Source organism: Indicator indicator, chromosome 4 (genome assembly GCF_027791375.1).
Source record: "Indicator indicator isolate 239-I01 chromosome 4, UM_Iind_1.1, whole genome shotgun sequence".
Taxonomy (NCBI): domain Eukaryota; kingdom Metazoa; phylum Chordata; class Aves; order Piciformes; family Indicatoridae; genus Indicator; species Indicator indicator.
In genome coordinates, this window is record NC_072013.1 from 28,755,966 (window position 1) to 28,780,373 (window position 24,408).

General features: G+C 43.0%; 1 protein-coding gene across 2 annotated transcripts; it reads right to left on the reverse strand.

Moving 5' to 3' along the window:
• Positions 1 to 12,929: 12,929 nt before the first annotated feature.
• On the reverse strand, positions 12,930 to 22,471 carry SNAPC1 (small nuclear RNA activating complex polypeptide 1). Of its 2 annotated transcripts, none has more exons than XM_054400387.1 (10): positions 22,268 to 22,471; positions 21,503 to 21,662; positions 20,555 to 20,695; positions 20,014 to 20,118; positions 18,575 to 18,733; positions 18,059 to 18,133; positions 17,363 to 17,425; positions 16,253 to 16,391; positions 15,169 to 15,249; positions 12,930 to 13,357 (listed from the first exon to the last, which is right to left on the reverse strand). In XM_054400387.1, the coding sequence occupies exons 1-10, from the start codon at positions 22,393 to 22,395 to the stop codon at positions 13,323 to 13,325; spliced, it is 1,086 nt and encodes a 361-aa protein (XP_054256362.1). In that variant the 5' UTR covers positions 22,396 to 22,471; the 3' UTR covers positions 12,930 to 13,322. The 2 variants fall into 2 exon arrangements, with proteins under 2 accessions (XP_054256362.1, XP_054256361.1); XM_054400386.1 differs by having other exon boundaries at positions 15,169 to 15,252.
• Positions 22,472 to 24,408: the final 1,937 nt, after the last annotated feature.

Here is a 24,408-nt window from a genome sequence, read left to right on the forward strand (position 1 = left end):
AAGGACCTAGCCAGGCCAGATGGTACACACTTGCTTCCCGCTGCACAAGAACCAAAAGAACACTTCAAGAAAGCAATGCACAATAAACATTACAGACTACTGCAGACGTGTCCCTCAGGAAGTACTGGCATCATTAGTTTGAGCAAAGGCAAGCCACAGTGCTTCATTTTACAAACCCTGACATGCCTCACAGAGCTCTCACTGCTGCAGTGCTTCCAGCACAGGTCCCAGCACATCCACAGGCACACAACCACACTCACAAGACATCCTCCTTAATTGCCTGTCTGTGCTGAATGAGGTTCATTTCACCGTGACCTAAGCATAATAAATCAGTGCTACAGCCATTATCAGCAAGACTCTGCAGACAGATTTGATTTAAGATATCCTACATGCTCAAAAATGTTTGGTTTTGTACCACACTTGTGTCTTCAAATCCCTAAAAAATTTTTCAGAAAGCCTGGCTCTAGGGTCCACAAGCCCAGAAGCCCTTTAGCTTTTACTTTGTCAAAGAAAAAAAGCTGCCTACACCTCTGCAACTGCATCCCAGTCCTTCAGCTGAAGCACTCCCTATCCTCTCATCCCAGGCACACAAAGTTGCTTGTCTTTGAAAAAAAAAAACAAGCCACTGTCCAAAGCAAACTCTCCTCAGAGGCAGTTATCCCTGGAGAATAACCCCAACTTGATTTAAAACAAACAGGAAATAGATTTAAATGTTCTCCAATCTTATTTCGCAAGCTGTTTTAAAGCCTGACTATGTCTTTGAATGTTTTCTCCTGGAGGCAGGTGCATAAACACAAACACGAGCTCTTGATAAAATTAACTGTTTCACTTCTTTAGAAAGGAGCATAGAATTGCAACCAATATTTTCCACAAAGCAGGCATTTTTCAAATTTCCTTTCAACACAGCCAGATGTGATGCAGGTCTATTATTACCAAGAATTTAAGCAATGCAATGTCAAAATGAAACAGGAAAGGTAACAGACAGAGAATAATAATAATAATAAGTCTAACAGCTCTGATGATTTTCCAGTAACAGTTTTTTAATATGCACCAGAAAGCAGTACTCAAAAAAGCCTTCCACACCACCATGCAATTTTACAGTGAGGCATCATGCACACAGGTGCAGGAGGTAGTTTACTGAGGCAACTGGCTCACAAGGGCAGCCAAGTCTTGGCCTGAGGTGAGAGATCCCAAGCACCACAGCTTATTGCCAAAACAACTCCTCCAGGCTCTTTCCTCCCTGAGCTACTCAGGAACACACGTTACAGGAGTAAGATCTCACTCTGCTACGATGCCCTGAGAAAACACAGTACTGAGAGATCATCCTTGCCACAAAAATGGACTTTTATGTGCTGGACACAGAGCTGTAATAGCCACATATCTTCCCAGACCGGCACATCAGGCATGCCAGCTCCTAACACCACCACATCTTCATGGGAAGCTACTGACCAACTAACTGAAAAGCTAACCTGTTTCTTTAAAGAAGCGTCTACCAGGTTTGCCTGTATTATTAAGAAGGACCTTAGGAGCCCAGAAAACAAGAGTATCCTCCCCTAGATTGCTATCACAGACCTGCATCTCCTTCCTAGCATCCTCTTCGAGAGGAGTAATTCACACAGGATTCAGTTACTGCTCCTGGGATCCTATTTCTAATCTATTACAGCCTGGATTGATGGGCGAAGGTCAATTGTATGAGGTTTAACACAGTCAGATGCCTCCCATAGGTCACTTGGGTCACCACAACCCCATGCAACACTACAGGCTTGGGGCAAAAGGCAAAGCTGACTGGCAGCTGGTGGTGTTGGTTGATAGCCATCCAAACACAAACCAGCAGTGTGCCCAGACGGCCTAGAAGGCCAACAGCATCTTGATCTGATCAGGAATAGTGTGGACACTAGGAGTAGGGAAGTGATTGTTCCCCTGTATTCAGCACTGGGGAGGTTGCATCTCAAATACAGTGCTCAATTTTGGGCCACTCACTACAAGGACCTTCAGTTTCTGGAGCATGTCCAGACAAGGGCAACAAACATGTGAAGGGTCTAGAGAAAAAGTCTTATTAGAAGTGGCTGAGGGAACTAGCATTTTTTAGTTTGGAGAAGAGGAGGCTGAGGGGAGACCTCATTGCTCTCTACAACTAAGGAAGTTGTAGTGAGGTGGGGGTTGGTCTCATGTCCCTAGTAGTAGGTGACAGAATGAGAGAAAATGGCCTGAAATTTTGCCAGGGAAGGTTTAGATTGGATATTAGGAAAAAATTCTGTACTGAAAGAGTTGTCAGGCATTGGAGTAGATTTCCCAGGGATGTGGTGGAGTCACCATCCCTGGAGGTGTCCAAGAAACATGTAGACATGGCACTTCAGGACATGGTTTAATGGTTATGGTGGTCTTAGGTTGACAGTTGGACTCAATGATCTCAGAGGTCTTTTCCAACCAAAACAATTCTGTGATTCTATGATCACATTATGCCTCATTACATCACTGTGATACCCATGTACATGAAGTAATACAAATACAAAGGTACAGGGTGTTTCATTGTTTGTTCAAATGAACAACAGACCTTCAGCAGAGCAAAGCTGCCTTTGGGTGCAATACAGCCAGAATGCTCATCCACACAACGAACATGGTTGCTGATATGAAATGTGGATGAGCCCTGATGCCACACACCTGCGGCAGAGAACCTGGGCACTCCCACAACACTTCTGGTTTCTCTATACATCATAAGGAAAACCAAAACCCAGATACAGTGACATGAACTTTCTTGTAGTGAGGGCCCCTAAACAGAAAAAAATAGTCAAGGTATGACTTCACCAGTGCTGAGTCCAGAGGGACAATTTACTTCTATACTCCTGCTGGCCACGCTATTGCTGATACAGGCCAGGATGCTATTGGTTTTCTTGGCCACCCGGGCAGACTGCTGGCTCATGTCCATAGACTTGTGTGTGTCTAAGTAGTGTAGCCTGTCACTAACCATAACCCTTTGGATTATGGAAATTTCATTCTGCTCCCTATCTCCCATCTTTCAGCTCAGGGGGTTGGGCTGCCCAGTGAGGTGGTGGAGTCACCATCCCTGGAGGTGTTCAAGAGGGGATTGGACGTGGCACTTGGTGCCATGGTTTAGATAGTCATGAGGTGTAGGGTGACAGGTTGGACTCAATCTTTGAGGAATCTTCCAGCCTTCTTGATTCTATGATTCTATATCTGGAGAATAAATGGTCTTACTATTAAAACTAAGGCAAAGAAGGAATTAACTACCTCAGCCATTTCCTCATCCTTGGTCACTATGTCTACCTTCACATTCAAAAGAAGACAGAGAGTCTCTTTGCCCTCCTTTAATTAATGTATTTATAGAAACATTCCTTATTGTCTTCTCTGGCCGTAGCTAGATTAAGGTCTAGTTGGACTTTGGCCCTTCTGATTTTCTCTGTGCATAAACTCACAAAACTCTTGTAGTCCTCCTGAGTTGCCCACCCCTTCTTCCAAAGGTCATAGACTCTCTTCTTTCTTCCCAGCTTCAAGCCAAAGGTCTCTGTTCAGCCAGGCTGGTCTTCTCTGTCTCCAGCTTGTCTTTCAGCATATGGGGGTGGGCTACTCCTGCATCTCTAATACCACTAGTGTATTCAAATGATCTACAGCTCTTTTCAGCACTTCTATGAACTGTGTCCCAGCTGTACTCATTTCGAACTGGGTTAAAGCCAAAGTTACTGGAGACCAACGTTCCCTCACTTTTGATCCTTCAGCCAGCAGGAACAATGAATTATTTAACAATAAAAACCAGAGCTGACTGCTGCAACACAGATCTCTGATCATTTTGAGTCACCACCCCCACCACCACCTCTCCTGGCAGCCCAGAATCACAACGGAAGAAAGACTCTCTGGCTATTAATCCTTTCCCTGAAGACTGGCTCTGATACAAGGACAGAAGTCGACACTACCTAAGCTATCAGGATGCCCCTGCTCCTCTCAAAACTCCCCAGTCAAGACAAAACCCCAGTTCTGCCAATAGTGCTGCTGCCCCATGCAAGTACAGGTAAGGCTGGCATCTGCTGAGGTGCCTGCTGGATATAAACAGAACAATCCAGATTCAACTTATTACTTCTCAATCAGAACGTGTAGTAGTTTCCAAACAGACAAGGAAATTACTGTTAGATGTGCTTATCAAGATTAGATATTGCAAACCACCAAATAACTTAAAGAACACAAGCACACAGGGAGCCTTGAAAGCAGAACACCCCAGAGCATGTTATCTCAACTCTACAAGCTAGATAGGATAAGGATAACTAAGGCAGGAAAAAGGACAATTGACAGATCTGGACTAACACACAGAATACAAGACTAGATATGATGCAATGGCACTGAATCAAGTCAGATGAGTTTAGCAGGGTTTATTAGCTTGACTCTCACTGTGGCACCAGTGAGAGATGGTGGCAGCCTCACAGGACAGCAACACGTGTAAGAAACCACAAGGAACAGCACCAATAAAGCACAAGTATTTCCAACTTTCCAAGGCAAAGTTCAGCTGAAAGCAGAAATTGGAAATGATGATCCACACCAAAGCTGCAGCAGCTAACTATAAGATGATGCACTGGCATTCTGAGTGCCCAGGTCTGATCTTGGTCCTGCAACCCACAAAATGAAGTATCACTAGAGCTCGTCTCACTCCTGCTACAATCCCAGGCTGGGAGAGCCTCTCTGCACAGCTGATCCAAGTTCCCTGTACACTCAAAACTGACAGGTCAGTGTTGGGATGGTAGGAACTCAACTATCTCCCACTAGTTGCCCACTAACTACATCAGCCCAAAGACTGAACCTACTACTGGAAGAAGAGGTACATTAAACAAATTATACCTATTGTATATATTTGGAGGAGACAGAGTTTTTATTGTTCAAGGAACAAAGCAATGACTCTGTTAACTTTTGGGAATGAAGGACATATAATGGATTAAATATTGTATCCATTTCATATTTATGCAGCAAGAACAGAGATGAGAAGCCAACCCACGATAATTTTGTATTTTATAGCCTTTTATAAATTAATAAACTAATGACAACTCAATTATATACTGAGCACAGTCAGTGCCTTGGATCTCTCATGTGAGTATCTAATAGAAGGACAGACTTTGCTAGGTGGAAATGTTTTATTACTCTGAACAAATCAGATCAGTTTGTAGTTATCCTAAGGCCACCTTGAAGCACTGAATGACACCACGTAGATCAGCCTGGGCATTGCCTGCAATGACCCTTCCTTAGGTACACAACATCAAAAGAAAACGTGGAACAGTAAAGACAAATGTAAATCACCAAATGACAAAAGAAGAAAGACATTAGAATCCTTATTAGGCCCAGTCTTTTTGAAAAGCTCAATTCCAGGATTTTATTCCTGAGAACTTATAAACTGGTATGTGCCATCTTGACATCTCTTAAAGGCTCACAGGATCACTTTCATCCAAATCTTTTTCTTCTGACAAAAGACAAAGCAAAGTCAGCTTATCAATCTTTACTAAGTGTTGATGTTTTCTGCAGTAAATCAGGAGGAGCCTGTCAGGGCTGTGGCTAAGAGTAGCAACTCAGGTTTTAACTTGCTTATACTGTGATCCAAAATACTAAGGGAAATTTACCTGCCCTCCAAGGAGCAGCACCACTACTATGGCCAAGACCTAAGCCAGGGTGGTACACGTCACTGGGCAATCAATCAAGTATGGAAAGCAGTCAATCCTAAAATCATTTGTGTTAACAGCATAGCCAGAAATCCCAACAACTCCCATTTTCTCAGACATTGCTAAGCCTCCACCAACTATAAGAACACTTGTGCTTCCTTTGTATCTAAAAAAGCAGGCTTTCCTATTCCTTGATTCCCCCTAAAATTCATGTCCGTGTACACCCATAGACACACAGGTTGGCAGGCATGTGCCTCCCTTTTCCCGTGTGGAGTGCAGAGGCAACACACACCAGCGCCACCAGCTGCAGCACCACCCCCTGTATGACCCCACAGGCAGGAGAAGGGTGCACCGCAGCCAGGCCTCCTTGCAGAGAACAGACCCCCCCACAAATCTTCGCGTCACACCTGGCCGGGCCCCGCAGCGGAAGAGCCCCGCTGGTGCGAGGTGCAGAGCCGCCGGAGCGGACCTCAGTTCCACCCTGCCGTGCCCGTCCCTCGCAGACCGCGCTCCGCGCTTCGTTCCCCGCAAGTCCACTCAGCAGAGGGAATGCCCCTCGCCCTGCCAGCCCACCAGGGAAGGGCGCGGCCGGCGGCAGGTACCTGAGCCCCCTCCCCAAGGAGTCCGCCCCCGCCTCAGGAGCCGTTCGCACTCACCCTCCGTCGCCATGGCCGCGGCAGCGGCCCGGTCTCCCGTTCTCGGTGCCCGATGGCGGCAGCGAAACCCGCTGCGCGGGGAGGCGAGAAGGCTGCCTGGGCTACCACCACCAGCGGGGAGCGGGTGCGGTGACCCGCACGGCGCCTCCCCGCAGGGGCGCGGGGAAGCCGGGGCTGCGGGAAGGAACAGTGCTGCTTTCTCCCCGCGGCGGTGCCGCCCCTGAGGCAGCACCGGGAACAGGGAGCTCTTCTCCAGGCGGGCTGGGCGCGGGGACTGAGGCTGTGGGTCGGGCAGAGGGAAAGCGTGAGAGGCTACAGCTGCATGGCCCCGTGGCCCAGGTGCATTGAGGGGGCTTGTGCTCAGCACAGGTGGGACTCTGAAAATTCATTGAAAAATCCCTCTTAGGAGGGTAAGCAGCTCTACCCCGTCTGCCAAAATTTTGTGTCATCTCCTCACGAGTCCTTAGGTCTCCCTTGACCTGCTGGTAGCACAGGTATAGTGTACAAGCCAACTCCCCCCTCACTCAAGTGGACTTTATCAACACACACCCTGTGTCAAAAACTAATCTGGAGATACAGCAAGTTGCACTGTGTAAATCCCTCAGATTTAAATGCTACCATACTTTTCATCACACGTACAGAACCCTATTCTAAAGAAACAAGTTACTCCTTGTACCTGATGACAGCTGATGGCTGGTCCCTTATGCCCATCTGGTTTTTTCCATATCCAGGTTAACATTTCTGTGACTAAAGAGGAAACAGCTTGGTGTCTGTTACAGAAAGCTCAAGCTGTTGCAAGATAATTTTGTTTTGTGTGTTCTATTGTAGCAAAACTATAGTGTGGCATGCGGAAGACTGGTCCAAGCCCTGAACTGCTAGGAGCAAGACAAGGTTTTAGCACATTTCTCAATCCCTTGTAGCTCACAAAATTCTTGCCGTCCCCATTTCCAAGTGTTTGGTTGCAGAGAGAGAGAGAAGGGAAGCATTCCCTTACCAGGCTTAATTTGATTTGAAGACAAGGATGAAAATGAGGGTAAAGAAGATAGATCTATGTAGTACCCTCTGTAAAATCTGAATGGGAAACTCCAGGAAAATGAAGCATTCTGAAAAAGAAGGGATAGAATATGTGTGTCATTTGAAGAACTTGCTGTGCATGTGTGATGCAAAAACTTTAACTCTCTGCATAAGGTCCATATGAATATAGACTAGAATGATCTTCAAGGTATCCTTTCTCCCACTTCCTGTCACCTTCTGTAAAAGTTATTCTGATGTTTCCTGTAAGGCCAAACTGTTAACTGGAAAATCCACATTGCTGCAAATTGTACAGCTCTGCCTCAGCAAATATGAAGAACAATTAATCACCATTTGCATATACATGTATTACAACAAACCCTTGATTTTCCAGAGGAAACTCCTGCAGCCTGTTTTCTTTCTCCTTTTTTAAGGATTCTTTAATTATTCTAGAGGTGATGTCTCCTTCCTCCCCAGACTGTATACAACACAGATCACCACTGCCATCTATGCCATTTGAAACTGTTCACATCACCCCCATATTGTTGATACGCCTTTGGGTTGAGGGCTTCAAAAAACATCCAGACTGAGAACAGCTGCTTGTGCAAGCATTCCCAAGCTGGTATGCTTATTTAATCTTTCCTTCCAAGTGCAGACTTTTGCACCTACTTTTACTCTATTAGACCTTGTTGATTTCTCCCATTGTAAGAATAAAAATAATATTGGAGAAAGTCTTCCACTTAAACACTTTCTCAACTATCACCTATAAATAAGGTTATCCTGCTTTTCATCACCTACATTATACCTGCAAACATTGCACAGCACTAGCTCAAACTTCCCATTTGAGAATCCCTTAGCTTTGACAAAGAAATGGTGGGAACTACTGTATGAATGCAGTTCTTCAGCCAGTTGTATTCACGTTACAGCAATTTCAGCCACACCATTTTCCTCTAATGTATTTACAAAAACTGTAACATCCAGAAACATGTCACATGACCTCATTCCTGTCCATCAAGTCAGCTGGAAGTCAGACCAGGGTTACAGAGATGAAGTTTCCTTGCAGCCTTTAACTACTAGCTGAGCTGAGGCTACAACCAGGAGAGAAGTTAGAGGTATCCTGGTTTGGGTTAGAACAGAACTAATTCTGTTTAGTGGTTTTACTTTTCACCTCAGTCTAAGAGACAGCACTTTCTGAAGTTAACATGTTTTCATAAACAGTGTCTGCTTCTAGTAGTGGTAACAATCAATGTTTCCAGCTAGTACCGGTAACACTCAATGTTTCTAGCTAGTACCAAGGATTGATGTGCAGACCAAGGTCACTGCCAAATCTTGTGTATGATGCTGGGGGTGCATTAAGTAAAAGGCCACATCTGCAGGGAGACGTGGACAGGACAAGTGACCCTAAACTGACCAACAGGGCATTCTATTCCTTACATGTCATATTTTGTATAAATCTGAAGGATCACAAGGGTACGTCTCTCTTCTTCAATGGCCAGTGTTTAAGAAGGACCCTATGTTTCTGCCTTTGACCCTAGTCCATGTGTTTCTGAATTCAGTTCCAGAATCCAGTTCCTGTCTGCCGCTGAGTCCAGACTGGGACTTCCCCAGTGCTTGCCCACAACATCATGATAGCCTATTGTCATCAGGGGGATTGGATTCTATATGTGCTTTTTATCTATTTGGATAAATTTTATTATTTCCTTTAAAGCTGTTTCAGTTTTATTTTTCAATCTCTCTTTTCTCTCTCTCTCCCTTATTCCACTTCTCTTCCCTTTCAGGAAGGGAGAGGAGTTAATGGAGAGCACCTGTCATTCATTCAGTGGCCAGCCCAGCCCTGACCCTTGACAACTAGATAACAATATTCTTGGAAGTCTGGATTTACTGGAGGGTAGGTTGGTTGTTTGGTTGGGTTGTTTTTTGTGTTTTTTTGTTGGTGTGTTTTTTAAAAGACAGTTGCTTGCTTCAGTGAAATATTTTAGGAAGTCCCTCTCCTGTTTTTAAAAGCCTGCAATGGGCTGCAGCAAGGGATTCTTAATTTTTTAAAAACAATTACACTGGTATTCTGAAACTTTGTTTACAGCTGCCTCTAAATTCTCAGGACTGCTGTTTGGAAGTATTACCACTGCTTATAGTCATCAGTTCTAAGTCTATCCTTAAGTATAACTTGCATTTTACATCTACATAGTTTTATAAAAACAAAGAACACTTGCTTTCATAATAACAGTATTAAAAATAACTGCCAGTTGAATGCACCCATCTTCATGTCTAGTGAAGCCTTTCCATACCTCCAATGGTGATTTGCCAGTCATTTTCAGAAGTGTGTGCAGGGCAGACTCATGTCACTGAGTATTAAAAATTCTGAAATTTTTTTGCATTCAGTACTTGGGATGATTCAAAGACAGGAGAGGCAAATGAGATTATCACATAATGAAAAAGTGACACTGCAGGAGACAGTATTAAACATATCCCTTAAGTATGTTAAACTTATGCTAGATCTATGGAATAATGATTTAGCTGCCTGTGGAGAAAATTTGAAATAACCTTTTGTAGCTATGTGTAATCTTTATCTTTCTTGAGAAAGCTAAAGGAGGGAAACAGAAAAAAGGAAGTCACTTTTAGGTTTCCCTTCAAGGGAAGAACCAATACTATGTGGCTGAAAGATCTATTAAGACCACAGTACCTAGAAACAGAAGAGGATTGGTGGTTTAAAGTTCATTCTTAAGCAACTTCCTAAGTGAAGAAATCCATAAGGAATGATGCATTTGAAGCTGTAGTCCCAGTATGAGAGGTTGTGTCGGTGTGAGCTGAAATTCCCCCCCCACCAACAATAACCAGGCTAGCCCAGTCTGGAAGCAAATGAAAAGCTGTATTTACAAGCAGAGTCTAAAATCTACAATGAAATGCAATGAATATATACAAATATACAAAATTCACAACATTCACAAATATATACAATCAACAGAAAGAGCACAATCGATCTCCCTTTGCTTCCCCCCAAGGGGACCCTCCCAAAGGGGCCTCTCTCTCCCAGGAGCTTCCCCCCCAGACCCCCCTGGACAGAGAAGCAGAGTTAGTTAAGCAGAAAGTTGTTAACTTAGCTGCCAAGGTCAGTGTGTTATCTTCAGCCAGAAGAGAAGAAGAAACAGCAGCCAGACAGCCCAGCAACTGCCCCCACTGCAGAACGCAGAATGTGCAGAATGCCTACTTTGTTTTGGGTAATAGTTCTTAAACATTTCTATCTATCCAATGGAAGTGTTTAGAACAATCGTAATTTTGCTTTCTTACACCCAATAGTGACTTATTTACATTCTTTCACTTTCTCTGTTTTGAACTTTGCAAGGAAAAATTAAAAAGACAGTTTCAAACCACCACAGTGGTGAAGAGTTCTTCCTAGCAATCTTTCTTAGGCATCCAGGGAATTCCTGTCTCAGTCCAGAGAGGGAAGAGACTCGGTTCTTTTGAATATTCCCCTGTTATGAAATTAGAGGTAGAAACAAGGCCAAAATATCAACAGTGAGACTATTTATTAACAGAATAAAGTGGACAGAAGAAGGGAGAGAGAGGGGGAAAAATGAGGGAGAAGAGGGGGAAAGAAGTGGGAAAGGAATTATATTACCACACCCCCCACTCCCCAAGACGGTTTGGGTCTGAGGAGGAAGGGTACTGCCACTTTGGCTTGGAGATGTCAGCCTTGTTGGCTGCACTGTCCTCCACTGGAGGAGGGGAGAGAGCAATCTCAAAGTCCAAGTCCAAGGCCTTCTCTGAGCAGCCTCTTCAGCTCCATCAGCTGCAGCAGGCAGAACTTAGGACACGGAGAGAGGGTTCCTCCTGGTCTGCTGCTTCCAGGCTACATGGTGATGTCTTTTCTCCTGTTTGTCCTTTTACAGTTTTAGTCACAGGGTTTTTTTTTTAGGTATGTGTCCAGGTGGTGAATCCACTGTCCTTTTTACCATCCTCCCTTTCTGGGGTATCTGATGGGTAGAGATCATCTTGTCTGTGATCATCTTGTCACCTACCCAATATACATCAGCTATTGTCTGGTCAAGGAGCAAAGGTAATTTTATCTTTGTTGATTCACTCAAGAGAGACAAGATTTAGTTTCTTACATTTCCCGAGATTCAAGTACTCCACTGCACCTCATCTCCAAAGTGGTGGTCCTCTACTGCACCTTACTGATAACCCTCCCCCTGCAATGACATACCCAAAACAGTAACTGAAATTTGTAAGACTGACAAAGGTGGTATTACCAACAGGATCCCACCTGCATTAAGATGAAAAAAAATATTGACCAAAGAAGTCCAGTTATGTTTTATGTCTCTTCTATCTGCTCACCAAAACTGAGAACCAGAAATTCAGAGAGGCAGAACAAGTTTGTACTGGCAAGACAAAAGCACCATCATTATTCTCAGAAAACTCAAAACTGAACTGTTCAAATTATACTTCCAAAACCTTTGTAACTAGATGAGTCTTTTTAAACAAACCACATCTAAGGCATGTTCTACCCACAAACTAAGCCAAACAACCTTAGGATCAGAAGCACAGTGGAAGAGTGAAGGAAAGCCAGGAAAGAGGTAGAAAGTAAGAGCATGTATGATAAATTTCTCTGTATTATTTCCACTACAGGGATTTCTTTTTTCCTCTGTATAGAAGTACTCTTTTTTTCTGTAATAATTGGATATGGACTAATGACTTTTGTATTAGGCTGTAAAGATTTTAATTATTTGACTGAATAGTCAATTGTTCAGCTTACTGCATAGCAAAGGTCCTGGCTTCTTTCCCCATTAACAAGGTTGAGTGCATCACTGGTGCATCCAGTGTTTAACCCATTTCTCATTTAGGCTCATTCCCCCTTACCAACCAATGCATTTAAGCCAGGCCCCTTCTATAGCCAATTCATTTGTTATTTCCACTCAATATGTTTTTCTACTAGGAAAATGCACTTCAATTCCTTTAGCTTATAAGAGTCATACTACCAAACTTCTTAGTAATGTGGTCAGTTTAGGTCCCTTTTATATTCAAAAATCTTTCAAATTTCTATTTTATATTTCTTCTTGTCAGAGAAGACAGCTCAATTCCTTTGGCCTTTATAGTGTGGCTATGATGAGCTGGAGAAATACCAAGGAGAGTAATTACCCACACTCTTCTTGAATAGCTGTGGTCAGACGGGCTTATTTAAGGCCATAGCCTTTCAGGGCTGAATGACCCAAATTCTAGTGCTTGTTATTGTTTACAGAAATACTCAAGCTTAACATTCTCAGCCTGTTAGCTTCTGCAGTACTGTTGCCTAGCAATCATTTCCCCATGCTGTTTCTCAGTACATAGTTTCATGTGTATTTCTACACCCTCTTCTTCCAACCTCTCCAATTTGTAAAGATCATTTTGAATTCTAGTCCTGCCCTTGCACAGCTTAGGGTCACCTGCAAAATTAATAAACTTTACATGTCTTTGAATAAACAGTGATTCTAGATCGTCTGAAAACAGAGTACAAGAAGAGGTTTATCACCAAGTTCATTTCCCATACCTGTGAGACAAAACCATGATAAACATCGATTAAGTTACACACTATACAATGGAGCAGATAATCTGTGAAAAATAATTTATTATACTGGTTTTTAACAGTCAATTACCTTATGTTCAGAGATAAAAGACTACAAACATGTCTCAAATAGACAAGTATTTTGTAGCTCTTCTTTTAACAGTCTCAGTTAAAACCATCACTGCAGATCAACACAAGTTCACATTGTACAAGCAATACAACAAGGAACCATCTTCCCATCTCAAACAGAGCACAACTCTTGTCTCCCACAAGAAGCATCCACCAGGTGAATATAGGCACCAGGTGCTGTACCATGAGACACCTAAGGTGTACACATCACTCCCAGTACTTCAGCAGCACCTGTAATTCTGGTCCCAGACACTTCTTGTTGCACATTCAAAGCACTTCGTATTACCTCTGACATTTACGTCACTGAAATTAACATTAATGTTTCTCTGACTGTATCCTCTAACATCTTCTTTTCCTCTTGGGGACAGATACTTCTGAAAGGAAATAAAGAGATTTTTCTGACAAGCTTTTCAATGTATCTTGCCTCATGGAAATGATTTAAGTAGAATTAATTCCACCCAACAAAGAAAGTAAATTAGATGAGCTCCTAAGATCCCCTCTCAGTCCCTCTCCCTATGGTTTTAAATATGAAAAAAAAAAAAACAAAACAACTTTCTAGAATTCTACAGTATGCTATCCTTCAAAACATGAATTAAAATTCCATTGATGGAGAAAATACTGTACTTCAGAACTTAATCTTGAGAGCTTTCTGGTCCTCATGAACATCTTTTAAGATTTCATTGTGAATTCTACAAGTCAAATACTCACAAAATCCAGCACAAAGTACCTGAAGAGATTGCTTATGGATATTTTTAATACTTCAGAATTTGCTGGCAAATTCTGAGAAACGGAGAATGTTCTTGATTTAGAAAGCAACTTTTTCCTCATAATAACTTGAAGGAAAAGTAAACTAAGTAAATGAACACACCATTGTGCCTTGAATCTGACCCTTTAAAACTGAATGAATTTACATTCTCTACAACTAAGTTGATCAAAGGATGTAGTCTCATTTCAGTACTACAAGATGCTCTTTTCCTTTTAAAAAGAGCAAATATAAGCATGCTACCTCACTGCAAATGTATTTTAATAGTTATGCTCCCTTGTATGAAATATCCTTCTACTACATACAATTTTGCATAGTAAATTAACTCTGAAAGATATAATCCTCATGCTCATATATGTCATTAAAGCTTTCCAGAAGTTGTACTTCACCCTTTGCTCCCCCTTAAACAACCCACTTAAATCCTACTCTTTCAAGTTAAGAACCAGTACCTCTGGTCTATCAAGTCTGCCTTCTGCTACATAAGCAAGACCCAGCAGTCTCAGAATAGATAGAACAGTCAGTGGAAATCACACCTTTGGCTGGCCAGCTGCTCTCCCAGGAGCACTACCCCTGTTTGAGACATGGCAACAAAGCACTACCCTGGGCTCTTCTCACAGCACAACAGAGTAAAGTACCTCAAGATAAAAAGGATGCAGTTCTCTTTGTACAGTATGTGTTCCACAATGCTCATGCTCTCCTCAATACTGAGAGCAGACCCTGCAGCTTCTGAGTTGTGGAGCAACTCAAGATCCTCTAACACCTCTATGTGCACTACATATACCTGATGCTTCTGCAGAGCAGCTCCACCACCAGCTTTGGGAAACCTTACCATAGCTTCCAAATAAAAATTACATTTCCAGTAATACAAAGTACAGCAAAGTCACTCCCTCTGCTGCTGCAGTTCCCAGAATCCTACCCCAACTGTCAGAGAACTTTTAATACAGCAGAGGACACTCTGAGTGCACATCTGCACAGGGACTCAATCCCTGAAGCCTGTGCAGCTGAAACTAAGTCTTGAAGGAAAACTTCTATGTCCCCTCACTTCCACCATGGTGAAGACACCAAAGGCTATTCTGACCTCAAGCGCAGGTTACGTTAAGTTCCCAGAGCTACCAGAACAGCTCTCTCCATGGCAGAATGACCCAAAAATCACTTTTCCCTATAATCTAGCCCTTTTAAGCCAGATTTGTATTATAGAAGTCTCTTTTTAACTGAACCAATTTTAACTCATAATGAAATCTGTGTAGAAAAACATGACATTTTGCAGCAAAGTCTCAAATCAAAGCTTCAATTTTCATGCAATAATCTAGCTTTTTGAAGGCAGCAACACAGGGTCCAAAACATCAACTTTAGTTTCAGAAAACTGCAGCACAGTAGAGAGCTACTAAAGAGTAAGCCACCAGTTCATTAGAATTTCAGTACCTTCTTCATCTGAATTTTCCTCTGTGATCACAGGCATTCCAATATGCTGACTAACAGCTTCCTTTGCCATTTGCATTTCACCTGCTGATAGATTTTCAGAAAAAATGTCACTTTTTAAAATATTTTTTTATCACTTCTACATTTCAAGTCCAGCAGTTTAGGTTGTTCACTTGCTGCTTTCTTGACTTTCTAAAGGGTGTAGAGAAACACTTACCTTTCACAGTACTTTCATATGGCTCACTTTAGGAACTTTCAATAACACTACAACTTTAAAGCATATTAATCACCAACTCGGTCCAGAGATGCCTTTATTCTTTATTCTTTTATTCAGAAATGTCCCTATTCCTCTTAAACATTTCATCTATTGTTTTGAAGTGAAGCAAAGCCAACATTGCCTAATGCTCACCTCTGAAGAGGGATGAATTTTCTTAGTAACTTTTTTCTAGCAGAAACGAAGCAAGTCAGAAAGCAAAGAGTTTAGAACTTCATTTTGAAGTTCATTCAAAACTATTTTGCTCTTCAATCTCCTTTAAACTGTAATAAATAGTGAATACACAGAAAAATATGACACAGCAACTATCAGTTTAGATGCTGACTACCAGAAAGATGATTTCCTAAAGAAAATTAATTTTTCATGTTTTCGGAAATAGAAGAAAAAGAGATCTAATGAAAGTCTTGGGAAACAATGAAAAGATGCATAAGCAGGGATGTACAAATACCTAGAAAGTAAAAGTGCAACAATTCAGATTACATAAATGCTATGGCAGTAAAATAACTAAATCAATCAATGGTCAGTTCAGGTATGCCAACCAATACCAGATAGGATCTCTCCAACAGAGACCTGAAATAGTTGATTTCCTTCTCCTTCCTCACCTTCTCTTTTCATCTAAAAAAGTAACCTCACACCAGGTCTTATCTCACATCGGAACGAGTCTGTCCTCAAGTTCCAAGGCTTGATCTTTCTCAGAATATATTAACATGAATATTGACACCATGCAAGAACAATCTGTATAAATGGCTAATCCTCAAGAGTTGTTGGTCTCAGCATCACACCCTCAACAGATTTCACAAATAAATGAAATACCTTTGATCTCCAAAGAATCTCTTCTCCTTACTGGCTGTGGTCTCCGGTTCCTTCTACTTCTGTTTGGAGATTTCCCATAATTCGATCCTGATTCAGAGGATTCTAATTTTACTTGACGATGTCTTCTGGATTTGGAAGCCTAGAACCCAAACATACATATGAGTGAGACAAGAAAGCTAAACTTCTACAGCTAAAGATTCGTCTGTGTCACCCTGTACTTTACAAGTGAGCAAGGACCAAAGCATTAACTTCCATGTCAGGGTGGAAAAGAGACGGATGGGGAGGGAGGATTCCCACTAGTTAGTATTCTTCAGTTTTAACTGTACAACATGCCTTTCTGTGATTTAATGGGAGTATCATTTAACATTCTGGTAATGAAATGCTGGTTTATTTCAAAACCATTCTCTGTTTGTATCAACCTACACCATGTGGTGCACCACTGTGTACAAGAGAAAACACTTCTGTAAACTGCTGCACAGTAAAGCCTCCTTCCTGTCATACTTTGCTAAAGTGCCTAGAAAATGTTATCACTGCATGTTCACAAGTCACAACTCTTGTACGCTCCAGAGCTCTGTTTCATTTAATAATGCATTTTTCAGTAAGAGATTTTAATTATAAAGTTGCAATGCTTCTCATAGGCCTGCTATAAAAAAGACAGATCAACAATATTTTAAAATGAGCAGTTTCTGAAGGAATGTTTCCAAGAACTTACAACTGCAATCAAACCAAGTTCCATTTTCTCAAGCATATCCAGAGATTCTAAGTTTAATTGTTGAAATTCCTTGAAACTCACAAGTATTTTTATTCCAGCTATTTAAAATTCCATCTACTTAAACAGAGCACAGACATTAAAAGGTATCTTGTAAATTAAAATCTCACAGGCACAGACCATACCTGCACCATTTCCATAAATCTAACAATAGTAAGAGCTTTGAGTTTCCCTAATTTGTTAGAAAAACCGAAACATTTAAAGGTTGAATTACAGAGTGAGATTTGAACAGAGTGAAATCTTAACTCATTCCTTTCTGACCCAGTATTTACTTAATACTGGGTACTTAAAACTGTTCTTTAAAAAACAAATACATATCTATCATCAAATTTTATACCTACCTCAATAACTGCAGAGTAAGACTTGTACTTGATTCTAGCCAATGCACTTGCTCTTTCAGAGCCCTGCAAAGAAACAAGAGATCAGTCAGAGAAAGCTTTCATATTCTATTTCATGCTCTATTATATTTCGATACTGAAATGAAATATCTCATCAGACCATCGCTTGAACAGTATCTCACTACAGCCATAACTCTGTAATTAGTTCTACATAATTAGAATGCTGTTGAACTGTTACTTTTTTTAAAGTTCAAATTTCATTAAACAGGCAGAGCACCATTTTGGTTGCCTTCACTGTGATAAAGCCCAGAAGAAGAAAAATCAAATTCGAAACTTCACATTCTACTCAAATTCAAAGCTGAAAGAAGCAGGTAAGTACAACATGAGATAATTTTGTAGCTGAAAAAGCCCAGAAGGAACCATAAAGGAGTTTGGCCAAAATACAGTTCCTTCCCCACCTTACATGAAAGAGACCTTTTATTAGAAGCACCTAAACGCTACCACAGCACTGAATGCTCACAGCTTAAAAGAAAATAATGCAATTTAAAAACAAAACCACAAGAAAAACCATCTAACCCCACAAGTCTTGAATGAACTCTGTGACACTATCAAACCTTGACATACATTGCTTAGCCTGTAATCTGAAGTCAAAAAAAGATTTGGCCTGTGCAATGTAGCAAACTACTTCATTTTTCTTACCTCTGATTCTAGCAAACTTTCTTCTTCCTTTTTGTTTGGTATTTCACCAGTTTCTTTAGCATTTAGGAATAATTTCTAGAGGGGGGAGAAAAAATGGTTTGTCATACACGAGACAGTTAAAACCCCAAACTGTGAAAAACAAAACAAATATTTACATACATGCCGATTTTCTTCATACATCTTACAGTATAGCCTTTTCTTGATTCAAGAGTAAGTGTTACACAAGTATTTCATATGGTCATTCTAATACTGCCTATAAGTCAAATCTTACAGGGCTTACCTCTCAGCAATCATTTATGTTATCATAGAGGAAATACCACATAAAGGTCCATTTCCTTCCCCCGTACACCATAGCTCCGCCAGGGGTTTTATTCATTCAGTGACTTCAGTGTTAGAGTTCCTACTGCTGAAGTCTGAGATTTACAAAGTACGTTCAGAGGTAAGTACACTAAGACAGACAGTTATTGCATGTTCACACAACCTGTTAAATTGCCCACAGTGGTTGATACCACTTACCATTCTGTTCTGCTGCCATTCCTGATGTTCCAATGTTATGTCTTTAAGATTAACTACAAATTCATCTTTTATCAAGCTCAGCGCCTTGTCTGGCTGGGATTTGTCAGCTGAAATGACACACTTCATTTTCTGATAGTGGTCATGAATATTCATTAGTTCCTAAAAAAAAAAAAAAAAAAGATACTATTTTCAGAATTAAGGAAAAAAAATAAAAATCCATCGGCAAAGCAGTACTAGTCCTCAATGAACAAACCCAGGGTTATAGAGACCATTCCAAGGAGACCATGGAACTAGTAGAGCGTTAGAAACTCTGTTTAGATGAGCCGAGTTTCAGGAAGCCCAGCAATACTGCTCCCTAGCACTGTCTCATCAGTCCTCCAAATAGGTGAAAGAAGTGAATCTTGCATTACTTAAACTAAGAAGGAAGTCTTAAGTGATACTCTGGATCAGTGTTCAGAAGTCTCATTCTGATACAGTGGTTTGTTTTCATCTCTTTAGAGAGAGTATTTAACTTTCTTTTGAAGGAAGCAGGTCTTCTCATCACTGGACTTTGTACTGTAGTCAACCTTACTGATATCTGCTAGCAGCAACTGGGAAAACCCATAAACAAAGATCTATTACAGAGTCATAATAAGCAATACAAGAACCTATGAGCATTTAGCAATAGGATGAGATGCAATGGTTTTAAACTACAGCAGGGTAGATTTAGGCTGGACATTAGGAGGAAGCTCTCTACAATGAAGGTAGTCAAATACTGGAATAGGTTGCCCAGAGAGGTGGTGTAGGCCCCATCCCTGAAGACATTCATTGTCAAACTTGATGGGAACCTGAGCAACCTCAGCTAGTTAAAGATGTCCCTGTTCATGGTGGGGGGCTGGACAGGATGATCTTTGAGGGTCCCTTCCAACCTGATGCATTCTATGATTCTACACCCAGCTTGCACTACTCCATTTTTTAATAAAATGTGTTATATTAAACAAAACCAAGTTTTAAAAGGAGAAATAAAAGTTAGAAATAAACAAATTCATATTACCATGAGTATCAAGCCTCCAACTGCAACCTGCAGACATATCAAAATAAACAAGCTTCCTTCACCAATCATTTTCTATTTTTTTGTGCCTAAGTGACAATTGAACATTTATACCCTTCCACTTTTACATCTTATTGATGCAAAACCACAAACCATTAGGGCATGTTTCAGTATTTTAAAAGAGGCCACAATTCTTCCAAAATAAAAGCCACGTTTCCCAGTGTTCAGTAAAATTGGTGGCACAGATAATTACCTTAGTGTGTATTCTGTAAGAAGACTTACCATGGATGAGACTGCTAAACCAGACAAGTTACAGCCCTTTGACAACAGAATAAGAAAAGCTAAACAAAACCCCAGTGATTAATCTCAAAACCCCAGTGATTAATCTGTATCTTAAAAATAACTATACCTCCAATACGTCATTGGTGATGAGGCTGTTCACTCTGTTACTTGGGTCCTTAAATTCTTCTTTAAATTCCTTTTCCTGAATTTTCTTCTTAGTTCGGTAGTTTAGCTAAAGCAAGAGACAATGCTTTGTAATCTAAAAGCAAACTTAAAATGGTGCATTCCCCTTGAAAATTCTTACTTCATATTCAAACAAGAGATGCTGAAAACTCATGATAAACCCATCTCATCAACAACAGCACACAATTTGATTGTCAAGGGCTCAAAAATTATCCCCTAGTCAAGAATTTATTCAGTAGCCAGATTCAAGAGTTTGACGTTTCCAAAAATTATAAGACATCTCAAATCTAATAAGAACATTAGATACTGAGAATATTTTCAGATGAGACACACGCTACACACAAACATCCTCTACACTCTACATCACATATGTAACTACATAAAGCATTTCAACACAGCCTCAAAGCTGAACTAAGTACATGAGTGCTGCAGAACTGTCAGTCATATTTTACTAAAAATGACAAGTCGCTAATGTGGTAACTCACCAGCTTTGGCATTGCTGTGAAATGGAATGCTCTGGCAAGTCGCAGCGTCCTAAAGATGTACACTGCATCATAATGCTGGGAGTCTATCAGATCTTGTTGAAATCTCTGGATTTCAGGCCAATCCTTGAGTGCAATTCTAATCTGCAACAAACCAGCTGTATATTGTCATATCAACCTGCATATTTCAACATGTAAAAATGAATTCAGCTTAATACTGTGATCATGCTATATGACATGCTGTACTTGGATGTCGAGGGGGTAACATGCCATGTGATCACAGAACTACAGAAAGGATCCTACTATAACATTTGTCACTGCTATCAACGTTTTATGCAGATAAGATTATACTGTTGTGTTAAATACTCTCACTGCAGTTGCTTTCTTTGACAGTGACACATAACAAAAGCCCTCTGAATTTTAAAAACTTAACTCTATGAGATGCTTGAAACAACACATACCCAGGAGACTCACTCATTAGATGAAGAAATAATACTCATACCATGATGTGCTGTCAGTGAAATGCTCATAAAAGTATCTCTATCTTCTTGCTTTCCTTTTTCTCCCACATCTTCTGCTCACTTCATTTTCTCTCTACCCTTCTCAAAGTCAGGTTGGACAGGGCTCTGAGCAACCTCATCTAATTAAAGATGTCCCTGCTCGCTATATGGGGTTGGAGTATAAGACCACTAAAGAGTCTATACTCATTTGATGATCCTTGAACTCTCTAACAATTGCTATATAGCAGTGATTTTCAAATTCCCTAAATTAATCTCCGTTAAAGATACTGACTTTTTTGAAGTTAAGATGTGAGATGGAACAGCATCACTGTAGAATACGTGAATTTCAGTTTCTTATTTGGAAGAATTTGGACTCAATTTTGCAAAATAGAGTTATGCCATGTATGTTACATCTGGTACATCCCGAGAATAAAACCTCAAGAGCCATTACCTTTTGCTTGGGCTGGCAAAGCTGCGTATTGTAGAGCCCATACAAAAGGTACAGAGCACCAACTCGAATCTGGAAAGCATATGGGGGCAAGAAGTACTGCTGCGCCAGTTCTAAAGTCTTCTTTGTGAGCTTATTCCTCTCCAAAGCTCTTATTCTACCACTAAAGGAAACAGAAACGAAGCATGTTAAAACAAGAAACCACGAAAGTGCAGGCTTCAGAAAATCTATAATGCAGAGGCAAATTTTAGGTATTTTAAAACATATTACCGTGAGACTCAAGTTCAAAGACAGCCAGATATTAAGCTCTCACACAACAGTGCAAAATTAGATGTAAGGTAAACAAAGAAATACCCTACAATCATAGTTTTAATCTCATCTCATGAGAACTGCGCCAAAGTGGCTGAAGCATCACCGTTTAAATCACATGCTACTAAAGCACAAAATAAACTGAACTGGTTTTCAGTGTTACGCAGTGACCGATGCTTCACTGCCAGCTACCTGCACACCAGCCGGGCAAACCTTTCCCAAAAGCTACCCCTGAAGGAAAAGAGGGTTCACAACACCCCCTTAAAGGTCCTCCGCACTACCAAGTCAATACCACTAGCAGTAGAGAGCTGTGGGCTTTGGGAGGAGGAAGACGGGGGCTCCCTGAGACGAGAGCACATGCAAAGGGGCGCGAAAGGGCGGCCGGACCCCCTAAGCGGGTGCCCCTGAGGGCGGCTCGCAGCGGACAGGCCGCTGAAAAGGCGGGAGTTCCTGACTCACTAGAAGACGGTGTGGAAGCGGCGCTCCCGCCACAGCTCGGCGAAGCGCTCGAAGCGGACGGTGTCGGCCTCCTGGAAGGCGCTAAGCAGCTCTTCACAATCCTCTTGCAGCCCCGGAACCGAACTCATCCTGCTACGACTCCACACCGTACGCAGATTCCCTTACAATACCCTCGGAGCGTCTGCGCACCCTCCCCGCGCATGCGCTGCCCGTTGCCGGAAGATGCAACTGGGGCTCCTCCAAGAAACATCGGAGCTATGTTGACCTCGCCGTTAGGGATGGGGCTTCGTTACTTGTCGAGGCAGGGCGAAGTCTTGTTGGTGACAGGAGATCGTTCTGTCTGCTCCTGGGGCCGTTGCCCCTTCCGCCGTGCACGACGAGTCTGGTCCGCAGGCGCAGAGACCCCGTCGGCCAGCGCGCCCCTTAGCCAGCCCGTTGCGGGGGTAGAGGGATTTGGGGCGAGAAAGAGCGGCTGGGGAGCCGCCGCCCTGCCACAACCCCGTGGAGCCTGAAAAAGCCGGTGGAGCTTCGGCGTTCCCTGTCCCTGTTCCCGCAGAAGCCCCCCAGAGGGCCCGGGAGCGGCGGGATCTTCTGAGGGAAAGGGGGACTCGGCAGCGCCGCGCTGCGCCCGCGCTTCGCGGCCGTGCAGACGTGACGCGCCGCCACGCTCCCGGCCAGACGTGCCCCACGAAGGGCTTCTGCCGGCGTTGTCGCGCTGGCACCCCGCTGCCGAGGGTTTGCTCGGCGGCTGCCCCTAACCCAAAGCGGGCCGTCCGGAGGGGCTTGGCGGCTGAGAGAAACCCTGTTTCCGCCTGAGCGAGCGCGGCGCCCAGGGAATCAGCTGGCGGCCGCCCCCTTTGAGCCCAGTGGCGGCGTGCCGCCCGCTACCCGCATGCACGGACACACGTAGGCGGCCGGGGCGAAGCCGGGCGGGCGGGGAGGGGGCCGCCGCTGCCGAGCCGCACGTAGAGGGTGGGTGGGCGCGGCCTCGCCGGCGGCGGGGAATCGGGTGGCGGGCACTCAACTGCCCCACGTACTTCGGGGCGAGCAGCTGCCGAGGCGGCGAGGGGAGTGGATCGCTGGCGCCGGACAGCCCCGTGCCCCGAGTGAGTACGGACCTGCGGCACCGGGGAAGGCGGGCGAGCAGCAAGCACCGGCTCGGGGCTGCAGTAAGGTGTTTTTTCGGGGTCGTCGGGTTTAGCGCTGTCTGTCCTGCGAAGTCCCGTAACCCTTCGGCAGCGCCCTGGGGAGTTTAGGGAACGGGGTTCTGTTTTCAGGGCTGTTGCCTAAGGAATCGTCTCCGCTGCCAGGGCTTGGCCGGGGCCGGGCTGCGGGCAGCCTGCGGTCTTGTGGGAACGGGTCTCGGCAGCAGCAGCACCTGCGCTGGAGAGCGGGTCCCCAGGCGCCTGGACGCTTCTGCATCCCTAGGGAGAGAGGGGTTGGGAACTCGGGTTGTGGGAGATCGCCCCTGCGCTGAGGAAAACTTAACGGATGGGAAACGGCGCGTAGGAAAAGTGGGGAATAAGCATGGGATTGTGCGTTGCGTGCTGCCTTCGGGACATTTAAACCTGCAGGAGTTCCGCACTGTGACCAGGTTAACAATTCACGTTTCGCATTCTCAGATGATCAGGCACTGAGAAATGAATTTTAAAGTCTGCTGGCTGTGGTATCGTGGTGTTCTCCAATTCATCATTAGCATCAACTGGGTGATCCAAAGATCGCTCGTTAAAGCTAAGCGCTTCAAGCTGTCAGCGCCCACGATGACAGCAGCTTCCGCAATGCTTCAGGCACAAATGCATCTTTCCATGTTTCCCGAAATGTTCCTGGAATCTAACCTCTAGCAGCCTTTTTTTATGAGTAGGAAAAGGGTGGCCAACAGCAGCTGTCGTCTTTAAGCACCACTGATTGTAGGAGCAGAAGCATTTATCAGGGCTGTTAGATATGAACTAGATAGGTATTGGCTGCTGCAGGGGGACAGCTGCACCTGCTGTGGTTTGGGTTGGCTTTTTTTTTTTTTTTTTCCCTGAAAAGACCTTTTAACCTATGATTTGGATTCATGCTTAGAGACATAGGGCAGTGACCCCGTTCATACACTATGTGACCCTGTCTTCAACAGATTGTACTGATTTTGAAACAGAATG